Here is a 22,987-nt window from a genome sequence, read left to right on the forward strand (position 1 = left end):
AATATTGACATTTGCCATCTCCACATCATTGCATTCAGTTTTTATTCACAATTTCTTTAGTGTCCCAACTTCAGTTTTTATATATATATATATATATATATATATATATATATATATATATATATATATATATATATATATATATATATATACACATACATACACACACACACACACACATACATACACACACACACACATACACACACACACACACATATATTATACACATTCACAGTGACGAAAATAAGTATTTGAACACCCTGAGACTTTACAAGTTCTCCCACTTAGAAATCATGGAGGGGTCTGAAATATTCATCTTACGTGCATGTCCACTGTGAGAGACAAATAAAAAAAAAAACAAAAAAAAAAAAAAACCCGGAAATCACAATGTATGATTTTTTTTTTTTTAAATAATTTGTGTGTTACTGCTGCAAATAAGTATTTGAACACCTGTGAAAATGAATGTTATTTGCTACAGTAGCCTTTGTTTGCAATTACAGAGGTCAAACGTCTCCTGTAGTTTTTCACCAGGTTTGCACACACTGCAGCAGGGATTTTGGCCCATTCCTCCACACAGATCTTCTCCAGATCAGCCAGGTTTCTGGGCTGTTGCTGAGAAACACGGAGTTTGAGCTCCCTCCAAAGATTTTCTATAGGGTTTAGGTCTGGAGGCTGGCTAGGCCACTCCAGAATCTTGATTTGCTTCTTACAGAGCCACTCCTTGGTTATCCTGGCTGTGTACTTTGGGTCGTTGTCATGCTGGAAGACCCAGCCACGACCCATCTTCAATGCTCTAACTGAGGGAAGGAGGTTGTTTCCCACAATACATCTCACAATACATGGCCCCAGTCATCCTCTCCTTAATACAGTGCAGAAAAACACCCCCATGATGTTTCCAGCCCCCTGGCTTCACAGTAGGGATGGTGTTTATGGGATGGTACTCATGGTACCATCATTCTTCGTCCTCCAAACACGGCGAGTGGAATTAAGACCAAAAAGTTCTATTTTGGTCTCATCTGACCACAGAACTTTCTCCCATGACTCCTCTGGATCATCCAAATGGTCATGGGCAAACTTAAGACGGGCCTGGACGTGTGCTGATTTAAGCAGGGGAACGTTCCGTGCCATGCATAACTAAAGTATGAGTGCCAGCTCTCTTCAGGTCATTGACCAGCTCCTCCCGTGTAGTTCTGGGCTGATTCTTCACCTTTCTTAGGATCATTGATACGCCATGAGGTGAGATCTTGCCTGGAGCCCCAGTCCGAGGGAGATCAACAGTCATGTTTAGCTTCTTCCATTTTCTAATAATTGTTCCAACGGTTGATCTTTTTTCACCAAGCTGCTTGGCAATTGCCCTGTAGCCCTTTCCAGCCTTGTGGAGATCTAGAATTTTGTCTCTGGTGTCTTTGGACAGCTCTTTGGTCTTAGCCATGTTAGTAGTTGGAGTCTTACGGATTGTGTGGGTTGGACAGGTGTCTTTATGCAGCTAACGACCTCAAACAGGTGCTTCTCATTTAGAATAATAAGTGGAGTGGAGGTGGACTTTTTAGAGGCGGACTAACAGGTCTTTGAGGACCAGAATTTCTGCTGATTGACAGGTGTTCAAATACTTATTTGCAGCAGTAACACACAAATTATAAAATATATATGTACAGACACACACACACACACACACATTTTATCTCTCTCTCTCATATATATATATATATATATATATATATATATATATATATATATATATATATATATATATATATATATATATATATATGTATATATACACACACACACACACACACACACACACACACACGTGTTTCTTACATTTCAGTTTCATGTAAAATTAATGGTCTTGTCTGATCCTGACAGATTAAAAAACAACTACCAGTCCTTCATTTGCAGTTGCTTTTCTCAGTCATGCTTCAGCTCTGCCAACATAAAAATGCATTTGCAACCCTGCAAGCAATTGCATTTTCACTGTCAACAAGGCACTCCAATCAAATGCTGGGCAGGACGTCAGGAGGGACTTTTTTTTTTTATATACTGTGGAGTGTGTTCTTAGAGGAAGTGACATGTCTAAACTCTGGCAGCTAGGGTGCAGAGCTAGATGCTTGTTTAATACAAACACACAGCTAACAATATCAACCACCTAGTGGCATCTTAACACTCTCTAATCAGGCTGAGGATTCTATCCATTTTTTTTTTTTTTTCATGACACTGTGACAAGCTTAAGGCAGAGGTTTGCAGGAGCTTTGGAGAAAGTGGTATTTGAATAACAGTGCCCTGCACATTTTAGAGCTTTCCCTTGTTTTAAGCGGTTGTTATCAAGCCGTTTAGCGTTGAAGTCTTTATTTGACCAACTAGTCGGGTTTGTGGCTGCAGAAGCCCCAACGTTAGTGGCACTGTGACCAAAGGAATGCAGAAGCGTCAGAGAAACTCTGCCCAGCACATTTTAGTGCTTTCACTGTTTTAACTCACTTGCTATAAATAGGGAGGGGCTGTTAACAAGCTGGGTGGCCCGGTTTTCCACAATCATGTTAAGTTCCTCCAGGAGCAGGGTTGTGGAAAAACTGCTTTAAACCACAGTGGCCCTGCACCTCCTTAATAAGAATATCCATTATTGGCCATCCAGCTCCTCTGACGTTCCTGTAAGCCTCCATCCAGCAGCAGTTCAGGCGCCAGTGCAACTGCTGCACCATTTAAAGTGGACGAGGAAAATTAGAATAAGAAGCCGCCATAAGCTTCATATTTGGAAGGACGATTCAACAAAGTAGCACAATTCATAAGCACACCGGTCAACATATCACTAACACTGTCGTTTGTGTAGCCATGAGCTCTCCTAGTCAATCAAGAATCACTTCCAAATGAAAATTACTTTGAACAGAATTATCCCATAACCTACGTCCAACAATGCAGACACACACACACACACACACACACACACACACACACACACACACACACACACACACACACAGGAAACAACTGAAGATGAAAATCAGACTGGGTGATTTTGTTTACAACTATCTGGCTAACATGGCAGAGAGATAGATATTCAGATGAGAGTAAAATTGTGTTTACTGAACTTCATCATCTTCATCATCATTGACCGCTAGTCCAGATAGGGTCGCGGTAGCAGTTGGGAAAGCAAAGAATCCCAGATGACCCTGTCCCCTGCAACTTCCTTCAGCTCAGTCCCGAGGACCCCAAGCCGCTCCCAGGCCAACTTGTAGATATAATCCCTCCAGCGGGTCCTAGGACAACCCCGGTTGACCATGCCTGGAACACCCCCACCGGGAGGCGTCCAGGTGGCATCTGGATCAGATGCCCGAACCACCTCAGCTGGCTCCTCTCAATGCGGAGGAGTAGCGGCTCTACTCTTAAGCTCCTCCCAGATGACCGAGCTCCTCACTCTATCACATAGCATGTAGCCCACCACCCGACGAAGAAAGCTCATTTCCGCCGCTTGTATTTGCAATCTCGTTCTTTCAGTCATTACCCACAGCCCATGACCATAGGTGAGGGTTGGGATGTAGATTGACCGATAAACAGAGAGCTTCACCTTTGGCTCAACTCCCTCTTCACCACTACAGTCCGGTACAGTGACCGCATTACTGCTGCCGCTTGTCCCAGCCTGCGGCCGATCTCACGATCCCTCTTCCCGTCACTCGTGAACAAGACCCCAAGATGCTTAAACTCCTCCACCTGGGGCAGGTCCAACCAACCGCTTCACACTGAGCTGCAAACCGCTCCAGCGAGCGCTTTAGGCATCCACAGACACAATGCCCTCCTGACCCTGGCTACACCCTGACACTTTGTCCACGAATATCACGAACAAGAGTGGAGACAGGGCACAACCCTGGCGGAGTCCAACGCTAACACTGAAAGAGTCTGACTTAATGCCGAGTACACGGTCACAGTTCTCACTCCGGGAGTAGAGACTGGATGGCCCAGAGTAGTAACCCCGGCACCCCATACTCCTGGAGAACCTCCCACAAGATATCTCGAGGAACATGGTCATAAGCCTTCTCCAAGTCCACAAAATACATGTAGACTGGGTTGGCAAACTCCCATGCCTCCTCAACAATCTGCGAGAGAGTGAAAAGCTGGTCCATTGTTCCACGGCCGGGACGGAATCCACATTGTTCCTCCTCAATCTGAGGTTCAAGTATCGGTCGGAGTCTCCTTTCCAGCACCTTTGCATAGACTTTCCCAGGGAGGCTGAGCAGTGTGATACTTGTGTGATAGCTGGCACACACCCTCCGGTCCCCCTTTTTAAAAATAGGGAAGACCACCCCAGTCTACCAGTCCAAGGGTACTGTTCCTGAGGTCCATGCAATATTGCAGAGGCGTGTTAGCCACGACATCCCCACAATATCCAGAGCCTTGAGCATCTCTGGACGAAACTCATCCACCCCCGGTGCCTTGCCACTGAGGAGTTTACCAACTACCTCTGTGACCTCCACCAGGGAAATGGAACTTGACACCCCAGGAGCCTCTGGCCATGACTCCTGTGAGGGAGGCACATCTCCCGGATTAAGAATATCCTCAAAGTGCTCCTTCCACCGACCGACAATATCCTCATTTGAAGTCAATTTCTCCACCCTTGCCGAATACAGCTTGGGCGCAGCCACCCTGACCACTCCTGAGTCGTCAGACAGTTGTCCAGAACCTCTTTGAGGCCGAACGAAAGTCTTTTTCCATGGCCTCACCAAACTCCTCCCATGCCCTTGATTTTGCTTCTGCCACCGTTGCAGCTGCCACCTTTTTAGCCAGTCGGTATCCATCTGCTGAATCGGGAGTCCTTCGGGCCAACCAGTCCCTAAAGGCCTCTTTCTTCAGCTTCACGGCCTCCCTCACCACCGGTGTGCACCAGGAGGTTCCTGGGTTACCACCCCAACAGGGGCCACCCTGTTATTCCCAGCACTCCCTCACTATACATTTGGGCCTACCGGATCTGACCATCAGTCTTCCCCGCCATCTGATCCAACTCACCACCAGATGGTGATTTTTTGACAGCTCAGCACCTCTCTTCACTCTAGTGTCCATAACATATGGTCCCAAGTCAGATGAGACGACGACAAAGTCGATCATTGACCTTTGACCCAAGGAGCTCTGGTACCCTTCCTGGATCGGGGCCTTGTCGTGGTGGAAGGGCTTGTGTGGTCTAGGGATCTTCAGAGCCAAGTCGTCAGGAGCAATATGCTCCTGCTATGGTCTCCCAAGGCGAACAGGTCTGGAGTGAAGACCCAGACTAACGCGATCCAAACTACTCCATGCATATGGTGCACAAAATTATCATGTACCCTGCCATGTGGGCCCACCACCCGCAAGGTCCAGCATGGGGGAGCGGTGCAGTGCCGTATTGGCAATGGGAGATTGCGGAGAAGCCCTTGGTGGCCTAGGCTCCTGCAGCAGAAACTAGCTCTTGGTACATGGAATGTAACCTACTGGGGGGGAAGGAGCCAGAACTTGGGTTCTGGAAAGGGTCCCACCTACAGAGTCCATAGTCTTACTGGGAGAGTTCAATACTCACGTTGCCAATGACTGGGAGACCTGGAGAGGCGTGATTGGGAAGAACGGCCTGCCCGATCTAAACCTGAATGGTGAATTGTTATTGGACTTCTGTGCCAGGCATGGACTGTCCATAACGAACACCAAGTTCGAACACAAGGATGTTCATAAGTTTACTGAACTTGTCATGTTGCATTATTTTTGAAATGTACATTTAGTCACAGTAGACAAGCTTATTTAAACACACAAAATAAGACTAATAGCCTGGTGCAGCACTCAGTTTCTTGCCCTATCAATCGACACATTACTGACATTACCAAAGTGTGGACTGTGAGGAGGCTTAGTGCGCAATTTGAAACAGGGCTTTAGTAGAATGTTCAGTCTAACGTGTCCGTTACCCTGTGTTTGCGCTTTGCTGAATATTTCACCCGTGTTCATAACGAAAAAGGATGCACAATGAAGAAAAAAACAAAAATTGTGTGATAGATGAGTGCCAACGCTCTCCCTAAAGGTCTATTTGGACCAACCTTTGCAGACCCTATCTGTTTCGCAATTTACATAAAGCCATGAAGTTTTGAGAGGATCGGAAAAAAGACTCGACTATTGTATTAAATCAAGCTAGCAATGCCATGGCCGCAGTGATGAATTGATAGAGCAAGACCAGTTTGGGTGGAAAAAGTCCAAATTTTATTGATAATTAATTATTTACCTTGACACACTGCAGAATATTTCTGCAAGGTTTTCAAACAGTTAACAATTACTAAAAAACTATGCATTTTTTAAATGTAATTGTAATTGCAAATTTGTTTGGCACACTGTTCTACATTTAACTCAGACTTTTGGACAATTTTGTAATTATGTCTTAACATGTAATAAGTGATTTTCATGATTCATGATAAGTGATTTCACTTGCCAGTGGTTGTTAGAAAGTGCCTACATAGAGACACCATTCAAGTTTCATGACGACTGGTCAATGTTAAGCCTGTCAAAGGCCTGCTGAATGCTGATTGGCTAGTGGCCATCAATTTCAATGCAATCGAATAGGCCTTCAAGATTCACTTACAGTATGTGTAGTAGATGATGCCTGCCAAGTTTCAGTTTGATTGGATGCACAGATGCTGTGAAAGTTAATTATCAATTACCCTGCCCCCTAATGACATATGCCCACCAAAATTGAAAGGCAACCAACGAATCTTGTCTTGAATAAGCATGTGAAGTTTCAATGTTTTGGCTGAAGAAATCTTATATAGAGAATTCTTAAGAGAGACTTAAGTGAATTTTGAGTTGTCAGAATTAGCATATGGTAGCCATAATGTTTGCAAATATCAAGATTTTTTTGATAATTACTGATAAACAGACTGTTTTCTGATACCAGAAAATTGAAGATTGAGTGAAAATTGTAGGACTAGTTCACAAAAGTAGGTTTAGCATAGTATGCAAATTAGCAAAAAATCTAAGTGGGCGCAGCTAAATGGTACCAGTGGCAAAGTTGTTTGGCTTGACCCAAGAAATGAGGCACAAGAAGAATTTTGTCTGTACACATCTCGGTTTAGGAGTTATGAAGCAAAATATGTTTTGGTGCTCTATAGCACCCGCCTTTGGCCAATCTGGGTCATTTTTGCTGCCTGACTAGATGCACACAAACTACACCTACCCACCACGTTTGTTGTCTGGATGCCTTACTCTTCTCCACAACATGTTTTTTTCAGGAGAAAAAGAAGAGGAAGAAAAATCTGAGCAAAAACAATAGGGTCCTATGCACTGTGTGCTTGGACCCTAAATAAAAAAAAAAAAATAAAAATGAATCATGAACTTGGTATCATGAATTGAATCGTGAATACAGTGCATCATTACAACCCTAGTAAAAACTGAATAGGGTATGAAAAAGTGAAAGATGACAGAAACCTGTGTCTAATGTGTCCACCAGCTGTACCTTTTCACCTCCTTTTCACTAGCATGCACTATTTATACTATGTATAACTTGTGTATATATTCTACCAACTCCGATGTAACAAACCAAAGCTCACATGCAACTGGATGGCTATTTTTAGCATGACTATAATGCAAACTGTGTCCAGTAGTGTGCCCAGTAATACTGTAAATCAGACAATGGACACATACGGCAAGCTCAGAAGTCTAGCTTGAGATAAGCATACAATGACAGCAATTTTGTCTAGCTCTATCAAACATTAGACTATGGCTTTCTAATACAGACATAAAACAACAAGCTCATATAAATAGGTTAATATTAATAGTGGGTTTGTTAATGTTCAATGTATGAAGAGTTATTTGAGAAACACTTTGTAAAGGCCCTACACAGTTTTTTAAATTTGTGAAAAACAAATATATTTCAATATTTCAAAAAAATTTAAATTTTTTCCTCAAAAACAACATTAGAAGGAATGTTTTGCATTTTAATTTTTATCTGTCACCTATAACTATTCTGCTATGTGGGTCTGGACATCAGATTGACTAACAGCATTTGCAGTAAACATTACTGCCTGGATGGACAGGGAAAGGCAAACCATAAATGCTGCACCATTTAAGGTGGAAGAGGAAAATTTGAACAGCTGATTAATAGTTGATTTAAGCAGCTTTATGTTAACACAGTTGAAATGCAAAACCTTAGATTAGTCAGTGACTGGCAATTTTAAAAAAATTTCAGTGCATCATGTCATAACATCATACAAATTTGTAGCTGGCTTGCACCTTGAATGCAAAATATTTGATGGCAGGCAGCTAATATTACTGTTAGATAGCACAATTAGCAAACTTTAGCCTACACACTGACACTCATTCCTGGCTACATTGCTGAATAAATGTACAAATGAAAAAATATTTTAAAATAAGTAATTATCATTCACCTCCAGTAAGTGTCGGGATAGCTGTGCCTTTCAGCTTGATGGCAGGTAAATCCAGACCTGTAGTTTTCACATGAGCCAGCAATAACAAACTCTTCCTACAAATAATTGTACTGGGTGTCATTTCAAGCCCTGAAATAAATTTGAGCAATTTGATCTAATTATTGGGAAGAAGACGTAAAGAGTGACCATTCTCTCCCTTGTGTCCAAAAACTAAGCATTTGTAAATGAGTGGCACCTCCTAGTAGCTATAAAGTTACACAAAGAGAGGTCTGCAGAGATTGTTTATGAATATGTAATAAGATAGCGTATAATTTGCTAAAGTGAATGTGTTACTTGTGATGTTTAAGATTGTGCGAAATAAAATGTAATTCCTAAAGAGTGGTTAGGGGCAGTACACCAAAAAAAAAAATGTAAAATTCAGGTTATTTTATGCACTAGTGCCCAAATATACATTGGACAGAATCACACCATAATCACATACTTCCTGCTTATTTAACATTGAGTTGGGAGGAAGAATACTGGGCTGGGCTTGTGCTTAAAGCTTTATAGTTAGGATAGTAAACGTTTTTTGAAGCAAATTAACTTTGTAAAAGACTTAAATCCATTTGAATGCTGTTAATTACTCATTTAAAATCAATCACTCACTTAAAAAAAACTATTGATAAATTTATCTTCTCAATGTATCAGCAATGAATATCACACATTTTAAGTGATAAGGGAGTTCATGGGGCATTATAAAGCCACCACATCATCTTCATGAGGGTTTCACTGTGACTGGGAAGGACTGAGACTGCCAGACAAATGGGTAAAATTCTGGTCATACATGACCATCAGTGTGCCTAAAGTCTACACTCAGTTCTGCCACAACAGGCTAATGTGAACGTTACCTTTCACAAATTATTAAGCAGCCTAAAATAAACCTTGCTGACAAATTTACAATGGTAAATTAGTTTGTTAATTTTTCTGCATTTTATCACAATGACAAACACATGAGAGTCTTCACTGACGGTTATAATCTTTCTGATTTGACAATGTTTACCACTAGAAAATAATGAAAAAGTTAATGAAGACAGTATTTGAGCATAGCATAGCTAATGGTCTGAAAGAGACAAGAACTGCCATTATTTATTTTTTTTAACTAGCCAGCCTGGATGCTGGATGTATGGTATGGTATGCATTGATACCAGTACTGGCATCGGGTATCACTGATACCACGTGACAAGCTTGTCACACTGCTGCACCAAAGAATAAACGATTCAAGCTGGCAGGGATCAAGGGTCTGCTCCCACAGCAAAGTGTTACTGACACCACGGCAGTTGGACACAAAGCCACTGGTCACTTTAAACATTCTGCCTTTCGGTCTGGATAAGTATAAATATTAATATGCTGATTTCTGTAACTGTACTTGAAAAAGAAAAAGAAAAAAGTCTACCATGTGCATTACTGCCTGGTTTTAGTTTAGCCAGAGGAAAAAGGGGCAGCTGGTGAATTTGGATGAGGCAATATGCCGCATTTGTAGAAAAAAAGTAGCCAACTTGTGAGGAAATACACCTAATCTAAGATCACATCTTGGAATTGCCCATCCTGCTGCATTTGCTGGACCTGGCAGCAACACAACTTGCCTTAGAGCAAGGTACAACCTCAAGCCAACAGCAACAATAGTGAGTCTCAAAAAGCAAGAGCCACAGAACAAGTCTGAATTTGGATTTGAGTCACTCACTTGACATTTGTTCCATCAAAAATTAGCTTCTATCATCGAAACTCATGTCGGCACCACTTGGTCTGTACTGTGGCGACTGCACCGTTTGGGTCTACAGCCTACTCACCAGGCTAACGTTACATTACCCATTCACATTTCCAAACCCCACATAACCGGTGTAATTTCGCCTTGCCTGTAAATTTTTTACTTTGAGGGGGTCCCATCACTGGCAGTATCACTGAACCACAAGGATAAGCTGCTTTTTCACTGCAGTAAGAAAAAAAATACATACCATCCCAGCCCTGCTATACTTCCAGTTGTGCAGAAGTACTTTTCTGATGTGCAACATACCCCACTGTGCTCCACTGCAATACTACTCTATCCAAAGCAATTAATGCAACATAGCTAGCTAACGCGCATCATTTTTAAACCGGCTCCATTTTAATTATTTAACTGTTACGGCACACTGCATTCATTTGCACTAAAAATCATTTAATTCTAAGTAGGCTACTTATCAATGCATCCCTACAGGAGAGGATGTAACAAACCAAACAGAAGCTTTAGTTGCATAAAGTTGATGTTCACAGGTCGCAACCACTAGGATGGTGAAAATCGACTGTATCCAGCTTCTCAATTTTGATGAATTAGGTTAATCTTCATTACTAATGAACGGAAACTACAGCAGAAAAATCTCAAAAAAAAACAGTGAGGTTATTTTAATGCTAAACTTATTTAATAGTCAACTTAAGGAATGTGAAATCCAAAAATTACAGGTCACAGCTGCAGGTGATCTTATAGCCTGTTAAGCACACTGGGACCTGGGAGAGGCACATAAATACTGCCATAATTTTCTTTTTCTCAGACTATCTTTGAAAGTACAGGCAAAGATAAATGATAATTTTGTCAAGACAAAACATATACACAGACAAAACATTACTTTAGGACCCAATCGTTCCCATGCTTGTACTGGCCTGTGTGTACTAGTAACTAACTACTTTGAATACTCATACTAAAAGCCATTCACTTCCATCTACACCAAGTAATCAGACTCAAGACTTTCACTTTCAACAAATTCCCTCATAAGTCCCTTAGAAAGCAAGAAACACAGCTTTCTTCACCACTACTGAGGATAAACATAGAAATTTGTACAGTACATTTACAAAAATTGCACTTTTTCTGTGCACTAAATTTATATCACAACTAACCAGAAAGTAAAAACACGTATCAGCGCAGGACCTCAAAATATAACGCAGGCTGTATTTTAACAGAAATGTTAACTACATGGGTGGGCCAGTTAAGGTATTACTTATGGCCGTTATCATAAGACAAACATAAAGAGTAGATTTTACAACGTATCTCTGTGAAGAAGCTGGACGAGTCTGTGCAAGACGTTCAACATAGACTAATACTGCCCACGAGAACTGGAGTTAGTTAGGTTTGGGAAAACAGACTTAAAGCTAACTGGCCTGGCGTTTCTATCAACTTAAGACTTCTAATCATGTCTTTAAAAAATCACCATATTTGGACACAGGTCTTTTAAGATAACTTTCCAGATTAGACTAAACTACAGGCAGCCTAAGCCACTAATTCAAGTCAATCTGCTCGTTTGAATGGTAAAATCCATTAATGGCAGGTTAGCCAAGAAAGCAGCTGACTTAGCAAGAGCTACGCGAATACCATCATCGCCACAGAACTCAGTAACAATATTACTTTTAATATATGGGTTTATTGCTTACTAAGTAAAAATATTAAAAAGTTTTTTAACTATATAATGTGAATGAGCTACTCGTGAATTTTCATATGTCTTGCTGACATGCAAGTCGTAGCCAAATGCTAAATGCAGACGTGCAAGTCATTCAGTCTTACAGGCTTCCAAAGCTTCTACAGAGGCTCCACACACAGCATGACTCAAGACGGCTGGCTAACTAGCATGAAATAAACTACATAACCAGCAAGACCAGTCCAGCTTTATCTGACTAACCAAACCTCTCGTTCAAGTTAGCTAGCTTAATTGGGCGAAATACGAATAGTTGCTGGATCATCCTGCTTTGGTGGTATTACTCTGTGAAACATTTTAAAGGACTAATCTAAAGTAGGCCTACAAGGCCTTGACCTATTATTGGCCACCCTGATGACAGTGCAGTCACCTCTCAAGTGGCCCAGGAGCTCGGAATAGCTAAAAATCCAATCCTGTGCCGTGGCAGCTCTCCATTCGCCCTCTACAACAGGCCAAAGCCAGGGCGCTAACCTAGCAGTTAGCCTTAGCTCGCTAACCAAAGTCCTAGCCACCAGACAGAACAGCAAGCCAAAATGAAGGACACACGGACTAACCAGCGACATCTTTTTTGCTGGTCTGTCTGTGAATTTGTAAGAACGAGTTCGCGAAAACGGCTGCTAAGTTATCGACAAAGAGGAGTTTCGAAAAGGTTGCAAAATTCATGGCGGCAGCCATCATGAGCCATTCCCAATGCACTTCAATACAAAACATGGCAACCCACGGCTGAAGACAAGCAAGTGTGCTAGGTTACAGTTCTCACCCAACGACGCAACAATCGACTGTTTCACACCTACCTTCATGTCGGGACATCCTACAGACAATGACACAGCCCGCTCCTCGGGCTCTTTAACACGTATTGTACGAAAAGGTGCCGCTAAAAACGAAATAAAAGTGGGACGCGGTCTCTCCTATTTTCTCTTGAAGATGAATCCGGGGCTTACACTTCTTCCTTTTCCCCTCCCCGTGTGTCATGAGCCAGCGGTGAGCCGTTACTGACGGGGCGCCAGCAGGGGGCGCGCGGACAAAAGAAATTCTTCTTCTTTAATGTTTAAAACGGCGGTAATTTTCAAACGGCGCGTTCGTTACAAATCACCTTGGCTCGATAGGCTTACTGACCAAATATCATCATAAAAATTAACCGGACCGCTGTTATCATGACTACACAAAGCTGCTTTCACCAACTGCCATGGTGAAAGATTGACCTGTCCCATTTGGCACACTTGAGGTCCTCAGTCCTCATTTGCATGTACAAGTGAGGGTTGTGATTATAGGGCAGAGGTCTAAAAATCCAGACTGAAAATCCTGTTTCTAGTCTTGGATTTTGTAATCACTGTTAGAAATAAAACTAGGTGGTCAATCAGTTGTATTAACAGTTCAGTTTATTATTGAATATTAAATTCCAGAGTCAGAAACTGGATTCAAGTTCCAGATTTGAAGACATCTTCCATAGCAGGAGTGCACAACTTTGGTCCTAGAGATCCAGTGTCTGGCACAGTTTGATGATTTACCTCTCCAACACCTGATTAGGCTTGTCTTTTAAGTGGCAGGTTTAGTGGGTGTGTTTGAATTGGGAAACCTGGACATTGCCGCTCCAGGACTGGAGTTGTGTGCCCTGTGTGTAAGATAGGACCAAGCAGAGTGGATTGATTTGTTTATAGCTGGCTGACCAACATGGCAAAAAAAGAAGATACATGTGTGAGTTAATGTATTATTATTATTATTATTATTATTTTATTAATTTGTCACTAAAATACATTATGCTTGTTGTCTGGATCAAGACATTGTAGAGAAGCAAATAGGTCAGTTTGAAAAAATTAGTACAATTGAACATAATTTTACTGGATACAGTACACACATAGCTTGCACTGGATACAGTACGCACATAGCAAACATAAGTCTATGCCAAATGCATGCATTTAAACTATAGCCCTCAAGGACTCTTGCCCTATATGACCCAAACGTTGCATTACCTTATTAGTCCCACAGTGGGGAAATTTCACTTCCACATTTTAATCCATCCATGCAGTGCAACACCAACATACACACTAGTGAATGCACACACACTAGGGAGCATTGAGCACACTTGCCCAGAGTGGTGGGTAGCTCTAACTGCGGCACCTAAGGAGCAATTGGGGGTTAGGTGCGTTGCTCAAGGGCACTTCAGTTCGCTGTCAGCCCAGGGGATCAAGTCAGCGACCTTCCAGTCACAAGGCTGGTTCCCTAACCTCCAGGGACAACTACCCTAAAGTGCCCTAATCCCTGCAGTCCTCCTGAAAATGTAATGTCAACAATGCGCTGATGTAGAGGACAAAAGACTTTGACTCCATTGGGTTTGTAAGAATGCATTTGAACATGTACTGTACCAGTGAAATTATGTTATTAGTTGTTTTTTAAATTTGAGCTAATTTATTCATTGATAGTGGACTGGATGTCTTGAAATTTTGTATAAGAGGTTACTGATGAGTCTGTATTGGACCTGTCTGTGCCAAAGGCCACACTAAGAGCTTATAGAGGGTGCTCACATTTGTCAGTATCTCTTTGAACACCTCTAGAATCATTTCTAGAATTCTAGAATCATTCTCTTTATCTCTTGCTATAGGCTTCAGCTCTCCCTGTGACCCAGAAAGATAAGTGGCTTAGACAATGTGCATGTGGGGGGGATTATGGAAGCAGCAGTGGACTGAAACAGGCAATGGGAACCAAACTAATGTTTCCCATTTTGCAATTTTATTTAAATAAATTTAAATAAGTGAATTTGTCCTGGAACATTAACAGAAAAACTACATAAACAAAACTCACAAATAATAATGTTATGTTCATATGTTTGCAATGGAAAAACACAGGAGGATGCTCTGAACTCTTATTTTTGTGTATAAATCATGTTCACCATGAGATGACTAAAATCCATGGCTGATCCATCTGGTTTATTCCTCCACTACAGTCATCAGCAAAAGATGGGAAAACTTAACTCTTGCAACCGTCTAAGCGTTGGCCCTTTCATCAGGATGTTGAGAGGTTGATCCCTGGTGATGCTACAGCCATCCATCGCCGTAAGACCAAGAGAGCACAATTGGCCTCGCTCTCTGTGTGGGTAGGATGGCCCTGCCTCTACATAGCACAATACTAGTCAGCGCAGGTAGTTGTTTGGCGCTTTCTTCTGATCACGTTCAGCTGTCCAATGATGTTCCATGAGCAGCAGTTCACAAAGATGCGATGGCTTGTTTCACCAGGTCTCAGAGGAAGCCTGTGCTAGCACCCTCCTAGCACCAGGGATGGGGGAGTAGTGTGCTACTTTTTGTAGCTAACAACACATTTTTGTAGCTAATAGCTGTGGCCGCTACAGTTTTATGAAATGTAATGAACAGCTGTAGCATCTACACATTTTTGTGTAGCTATAGCAATAATTTTCACTAAAATTTCATTATTGACTTCAGGCAATCCATACAAATTTAAACCTTAGAACATGGTCATTAACTGGGCTAGCGGTGATTATTCAATCCTGACTGAGCTGTGGACAGCTTGGGCAAACGGTAACACACTGGTCTCATGCACTGATCAACCCTTACAGGGTTGGGATAGCTACTAAAAAATTTGTAGTTAGCTACTTTGTGCCTACTTTCCCAAAATTTGTAGCTATCTACAATTTAGCTACTTTTCTAGAAAAAGAGTAGTGGCTACTTTTTAGCTACATTTTGAAAAGCAGTGGCTACTTTTTAGCTACTTTCAAAGTACGATTGTCAGAACGTTTGTTTGTGAATCTCTGCCTGAGACACCAAACAGGCCTAACTGATAGTGTGAACAAGACACTGCATTTAATCCTGTGTCCAAAAGAAACATGCACTTGAAAAGCTGCAAATGTACAAAAAGATTACCAAAATGTATAATCAATAATCAAACTTACACACCCAAAGGCGTCCAACAAAAATTAAGACTAAAAGCTAAGTCAATCATTCCAGGTTTTTCCTAACAAAAATCAACTAAAATAACCGAATATAAACCAGATGATTTTGTGCAAAGCATTGTCAACTGTTGAAATAAAACTGCTCCAATTTAAACATTTCAGCAAGATACACTGATCAGGCATAACATTCTGATCACCTCTTTGTTTTGACGTTCATCATCCATTTTATCAGCTCCACTTATTATATAACTGTTCTACAATTACAGACTGTAGTCCATCTGTTTCTCTGCATACTTTGTTAGGCCCCTTTTACTCTGTTCTTCAGTGGTCAGGACCACCATGGAGAGCAGGTACTATTTGGGTGGTGGATCATTCTCAGCACTGCAGTAACACTGATGTGGTGGTGGTGTGTTAGTGTGTGTTGCTATGATCTGAGTGGATCAGACACAGCAGTGCTGCTGAAGTTTTTAAACACTTCAGTGTCACTGGTGGACTGAGAATAGTCCAACCAAAAATATCCAGCCAACAGCAACCTGTGAGCAGCGTCCTGTGACCACTGATGAAAGACTAGATGATGATTAGCTCATACTGTACAGCAAGAAATGAGCTGACATCTCTGGCTTTGCATCTACATGGTGAACCGACAACGCAGGTGCGTCTAATAGAGTGGACAGTGAGTAGTGTTTAAACACTCCAGCAGCACTGCTATGTCTGATCCACTCATATCAGCACAACATTCTAACACACCACCACCAAGTCAGTGCTACTGCAGTGTTGAGAATGATCCAACACCCAAGTAGTACCTGCTTTGTGAGGGTCTGGTGGAGTCCTGACCACTGAATAATAGGGTAAAAGGGGGCTAACAAAGAAAAAGAGTATCAGAGAAATACAGTCTGTAACTGTAGAACTACAATCCCAGTTCCAATGAAGTTGGGACGTTATGTAAAGCTTAAATAAAAACAGAATACGATGATTTGCAAATCCTTTTCAACCTATATTCAATTGAATACACTACAAAGACAAGATATTTAATGTTCAAACAGATAAACCTTATTGTTTTTTGCAAATATTCACTCAATTTGAATATGGTATGGGGGTGTATTAGTGCCCATGGCATGGGTAACTTGCACATCTGTGAAGGCACCATTAATGCTAAAAGGTACATACAGGTTTTGGAGCAACATATGCTGCCATCCAAGCAACGTCTTTTTCAGGGATGTCCCTGCTTATTTCAGCAAGACAATGCCAAGCCACATTGTGCACGTGTTACAACAGCGTGGCTTCGTAGTAAAAGAGTGCGGGTAATAGCCTGGCCTGCCTGCAGTCCAGACCTGTCTCCCATTGAAAATGTGGGGTGCATTATGAAGCGCAAAATACGACAACGGAGACCCTGGACTGTTGAGCAACCGAAGTTGTACATAAAGCAAGAATGGGAAAGAATCCCACCTACCAAGCTTCAACAATTAGTGTCCTCAGTTCCCAAACGCTTATTGAGTGTTGTTAAAAGGAAAGGTGATGTAACACAGTGGTAAACATGCCCCTGTCCCAACGTCTTTGGAACGTGTTGCAGGCATCAAATTCAAAATGAGTGACTATTTGCAAAAAACAATAAGGTTTATCCGTTTGAACATTAAATATCTTGTCTTTGTAGTGTATTCAGTTGAATATAGCTTGAAAAGGATTTGCAAATCATCGTATTCTGTTTTTATTTATGTTTCGCACAACATCCCAACTTCATTGGAATTGGGGTTGTACAAAGTGCACCTATATAGTAAGTGGAGCTGATAAAATGGACAATGAACGTAGAAACAAGGATCATAATGTTATGGCTAATCAGTGTATAACCAGACATGACATTCAGCGTCTTTATTAAACTTCAGCAACACTTTAGCCTCAAAATCCTCATCTTTGAATCTGACTCTGTTTAGGGTGAGAATCAGGCCTGAATAATCTTTCCACTGTTGATGAGTTGCTGCAGCTACACAGCAGAACTAGATTTATAGGTAAAATAACATAATAATCCTCCTTTGCTGTAAAATTGTTATAACACACAGTTCAAACACAGTTTTCAAAATAAATGGTCTTAAACGCTGGTGTAATGCTGGGTTTGTAGATCAGACACACATGGATAAAAGTGAACTCTAAAGAGATAAACAGGGTTAACACCAGACCAGGTCAATAATCAGACTAGTAAGACTAAATGCATAGGCATAGGTGAAAGTCTAGTTGAAAATCCTAACGAGGGTTGTAACCAGAGAAAACACATACTTGAAAACAACAAAGCCAAAACAGGAGCGAGAATCATAAAACAAGCGAGGTCAAACATGGAACAGCAATCAGAAAACCAAACTGCTTGGTATGCACTGACTAAGCAAGGGCAATACTTCACAAACACAAGGTTCAAACAGACAGGCAAACAAAGCAAATAGGTGGTGATGATTAGTACTCACGTGATTGTGATCTGCTGGGTGGTTTGTGATTGACTGGAAGAGTCTCGTGACTGACTGAAAATTTTCGCTATTGCAACACAAAAATTTGTAGGCACTTCAGCTACTAGCTACATTTCATAAAACTACCGGCCACAGCTACTAGATACTAAAATTTGTAGCTAACTACAAAAAGTAGCGCGCTACTTACCTATTAACCCATCCGTGACCACTTACTAGTAGGCATAGCTCAGAAGATGGCAACCAAAATGTTAAGAAGAGCCATTTTGTCCTTTCAACAACTAATAAAGCATCTTGAGAGCTACAACAGATCAACAGACGATGTCATTGCACTAACAATACACACTACTGTCACACACCTGGACATAAAGAACACATATGTAAGATGCTGTTCATAGATTACAGCTCAGCTTTCAACACAATCATCACTGCCAAACTGCTAAGCTCACAGACTTGGGTTTAACTCTCATCTCTTCAACTGGATACTGGACACTGGACTTCCTGACGAGCAGATCTCAGGTGGTGAAAGTTGGGAACAGCTTCTCTTCCACACTGACTCTGAGCACAGGGGCTCCCCAGTGATGTGTGCTCAGCCCCCTCCTGTACTCCCTATATACACATGACTGTGTAGCCAAACACATGTCTAATATCATCAAGTTTGCTGATGACACCACCATCCTAGGCCTCATCACTGATCGAGATGAAACAGCCTACCGAGACGAGGTCAGCGCTCTGTCAGAGTGGTGCCATGACAGCAGCCTCTGTCTCAACATCAGCAAAACAAAGGAGATGATCGTGGACTACAGGAAGCTGCAGAGGGGTGGTAACTCTGCCCTGTTCATCAACTGAGCCGAAGTGGAGAGATTCAGCAGTGTGAAGTTCCTCAGCATACACATCACTGATGACCTTACCTGGTCCCCTCCACTTCAACACTATTGTGAGATCTGCCTGTCAGTGTCTCTTCTTCCTGCATAGGCTCAGGACGTTTGGTCTGCCTCCTCAGATCCTTGTCGTGGTTTTTGAAGAAATATGTCCTTGAACCCTAAATTAATGAAAGGTTTGTAATAATCATTAGCTTGGGAATTAAAAAAAAATAGAGTATAAGCACTAAAATTGAGCAGACAGGCCTATAAGCATATAACTAAGGCAGGCAAACTGGGACTGGAAGAGCAGGCCCTGGACTGTCTGTATATTTTGGCTTTCGGGCACCATTTTGTCATATGGGAACTAATAAATGAAGAAAGCCTTTTCTTTCCTTCGAACAAAACCTCCGGCTAAAGTGACTTTGACTTTTAGCAAGATTGATTCTTCACTTTTCTTTAACTTTTGCAAGAATGCCTTTTCAGTCCTTTTAATTTGCTACTCATTTTCACATTAGAGAACAGATTTAAATAAAACTAAAATTTTGATTTAACTTTAATTAATAACAATGTTTTTCCAAACCAGCCATTAGGGGTGTGCTTTGTGTACTTCTGGTGCCAGTCCCAAGCCCGGATAAATGGTGAGGGTTGCGTCAGGAAGGGCATCCGGCATAAAACTTGTTCCAAAACTATCATGCGGATCACAAATATGATTGCCATACCAGATCGTTCGAGGCTCGGGTTAACAACGACCACCTCCGGTACTGTTGACCACCAGGGTGCCGGTGGAAATTGGACTACTGTAGGTCGAAGACCATCAAAGAGGAGAGGAGGAAGGCGGTTTAGAAGGAAGCGAAAGAGAAGGAAAGGCAGGAGTGTGGAGGTTAGCGTAGGGACTCTGAACATAGGGACAATGACTTGCAGACATGATGGAGAGAAGGAAGGTAGATATTCTGTATGTTCAGGAGACCAAATGGAAAGGAAGCAAGGCCAGGAACATTGGAGGTGGATTCAAACTGTTCTGTCATGATGTAGAGAGGAAGAGAAATGGAGTAGGGATAATCCTAAAGGAACAGCTTGAGAAAAGTGTTCTGGATGTAAAGAGAGTGTCAGACAGCATCATGAGCCTGAAGTTGGAGGTTGATGGTGTGATTCTGAATGTGGTCAGTTCATATGCACCACAGGTTGGTTGTCAGTTAGAGGAGAAAGAGGAATTTTGGAGTAAGATGGATGAAGTCGTAGATGGTGTCTCTAGAGAGGAGAGATTGGTGATTGGTGCAGACTTCAATGGACATGTTGGTGAAGGGAACAGAAGGGATGAAGAGGTGCTGGGTATGTATGGTGTGAAAGACAGAAATGCGGAAGGTCAGATGGTTGTAGATTTTGCAAAGAGAATGGAAATGTCTGTGGTGAACACGTATTTTCAGAAGAGTGAAGAACACAGGGTGACATACAAGAGTGGAGGGAGGTGCACACAGGTGGATGATATCCTTAGCAGGAGATGCCACCTAAAGGAGATTGGAGATTGTAAAGTGGTGCCAGGGGAAAGTGTAGCAAGGCAGCATAGGGTGGTTGTCTGTAGAATGAGATTAGAAACAAAGAAGAGGAAGAGAGTGAAGACATCCAAAGATTAGATGGTGGAAGCTGAAGGAGGAGGATGGTTGCAGGCAGTTCAGGGAGAAATGGAGCTACCTGAGGACTGGGAAAATACAGCTAAGGTGGTGAGAGAAACTGGCAAGAATGTGTTTGGTGTTTCATCTGGTCAGAGGAAAGAAGACAAGGAAAGTTAGTGGTGGAATGAGGAAGTCCAGGAGAGTATTCAGAAGAAGAAGGCAGCTAAGAAAAAGTGGGATAACCAGAGAGATGAAGGAAGTAGGCAGGAGTACTGTGAGGCTAGTCGCATAGCAAAAAGAATGGTGGCAAATGCAAAGACTCAGGCCTATGATGAGCTGTATGAGAGGCTGGACAGTAAAGAAGGAGTAAAGGACTTGTATCGTTTGGCTAAACAGAGAGATAGAGCTGGAAAGGATGTACAGCGGGTTAGGCTGATAAAGGATAGAGAGGGAAATGTACTAGTGAGTGAACAGAGAGTGTTGAGTAGATGGAAGGAGTACTTTGAAGAACCAATGAATGAGGAAAATGAGAGAGAGAGGAGGACAACGGGGGCAGAGATAGTGGATCAGGAAGTGCAGAGAATTAGTAAGGTGGAAGTGAGGGCAAGTTTATAAAGGATGAAGAATGGAAAGGCAGTTGGTCCAGATGACATATGTAACGGGTTTGACACTGTTAGTGAGGTTCCGCATACTGTTTGGACCAGACCGAGGCTCGTGAAGGAGCTGGTGAGCTTTGAAGGACAAATTCAGTGACTGAGACCATGTTTTATAAAAAAATAGCACAATTGGCTGAGTTTAATTGGGGTCTTATGAAACCTGGAGATTACCAGCACTTCAATAAACAATACACATGAATCAAATTAATTTACAAATGAAATAAAATAAAAAATAAAAATGTGTAAGTGGGTGTGTGTTTCAGTTCAGTTCCAAGGTGTTCTCTTCTGCATGCAATTGCTTTATTTCCTGTTCAGAATTTGGCTCGCCACTCCTTACCGGAGAAATCAGAATTCAAAGAGGGCACCAGTGGATGGGGTGTCCTGCTATCAGGGCTGCTAGATCACTCAAGGTTCCACGTGTTCAAGAAACCTGACAGGAGGAATCAGGACCGTTCGAGTTGATGATGCCAAAGGGAAGGGATTCCACACTCTGACACTAAAGCTGTCTCAAGGCTCCAAAGGGGTCCAATAAAACCTGACCAAAGCTCAGTAAACGTGTTCAGTGTCAAAATGGAGTTCCAGGGCTTCTTGGATGTGGTATCTCACTCAGATAAAACTTAATATCTGACAGTGTTCTAATTTAATCAGAACACAGAGCTTAGCTGCATGTCTGTGCTGAGCGAGCACAAAGAGAAAAAAGGGAAGAGAAAGTTTATACCAAACCTCAAGTCGTGAGTGTGGTAGGAGGGGCTTGAACCTGATTGGCTAGTACTCTTTAGTTCAAAGAAGTAAAATTAATATGCTTATATAATTTTTATCACTGCAAATAATTAATTATTAACTGTGTACAAAGTCCACGTCCACAGTGACAAGATTTCAAATCAAATAGGACTATCTGAAATTCAACATTTCTTATTATCCAGTTCACAGTGACCCTCATGCTAAGGTACATGGTATATTTATATTAATAATTAATTCCAAAATGCAAGGTTATTTTAAATTTAATCCACTGAGCAGTATTTAAGTCTGGGTTACACATACCTGTGGAGGTATGGGGATGTTTAGGAGAGAAGGCAGTGGACTTTTTAACCAGGTTGTTTAACAAAATCCTGGAGAGTGAGAGGATGCTTGATGAGTGGAGAAGCAGTGTATTGATCCCCATTTTTAAGAACAAGGGTGATGTGCAGAGCTGCAGTAACTACAGAGGTATAAAGTTGATGAGCCACACCATGAAGGTATGGGAAAGAGTTGTTGAAGCAAGGCTAAGGCAAGAGGTCCAGTGAGCAGCAGTTTGGTTTCATGCCCAGAAAGAGTACCACAGATGCAATTTTTGCATTGAGAGTGTTGGTGGAAAAGTACAGAGAAGGTCAGAAGAAGCTACATTGTGTCTTTGTGGATCTAGAGAAGGCATATGATAGGGTGCCAAGAGAGGAACTGTGGTACTGTATGAGGAAGTCAGGTGTAGCTGAAAAGTATGTTAGGGTGGTGCAGGACATGTATGAGGATAGTGAGACAGTGGTGAGGTGTGCAGTTGGAGTGACAAATGGTTTCAAGGTGAAGGTAGGGTTACATCAGGGATCAGCTTTGAGCCCCTTCTTGTTTGCAATGGTGATGGACAGGTTGACAGATGAGGTCAGGCAGGAGGCTCCATGG

The 22,987-nt window shown here is 41.9% G+C and overlaps 1 protein-coding gene across 1 annotated transcript in view; it reads right to left on the bottom strand.

The window, feature by feature from the left end:
• The window catches only part of kcmf1 (potassium channel modulatory factor 1), a 37,944-nt gene extending 25,116 nt beyond the window's left edge, over positions 1-12,828 (bottom strand). Inside the window, exon 1 of the mRNA XM_017724736.2 lies at positions 12,652-12,828. Coding sequence (XP_017580225.1) covers positions 12,652-12,667 — 16 coding nt within the window. The 5' untranslated portion in view covers positions 12,668-12,828. The remainder of the gene's footprint in view (positions 1-12,651) is intronic.
• Positions 12,829-22,987: the final 10,159 nt, after the last annotated feature.

Source organism: Pygocentrus nattereri, chromosome 23 (assembly GCF_015220715.1).
Source record: "Pygocentrus nattereri isolate fPygNat1 chromosome 23, fPygNat1.pri, whole genome shotgun sequence".
Lineage (NCBI taxonomy): Eukaryota > Metazoa > Chordata > Actinopteri > Characiformes > Serrasalmidae > Pygocentrus > Pygocentrus nattereri.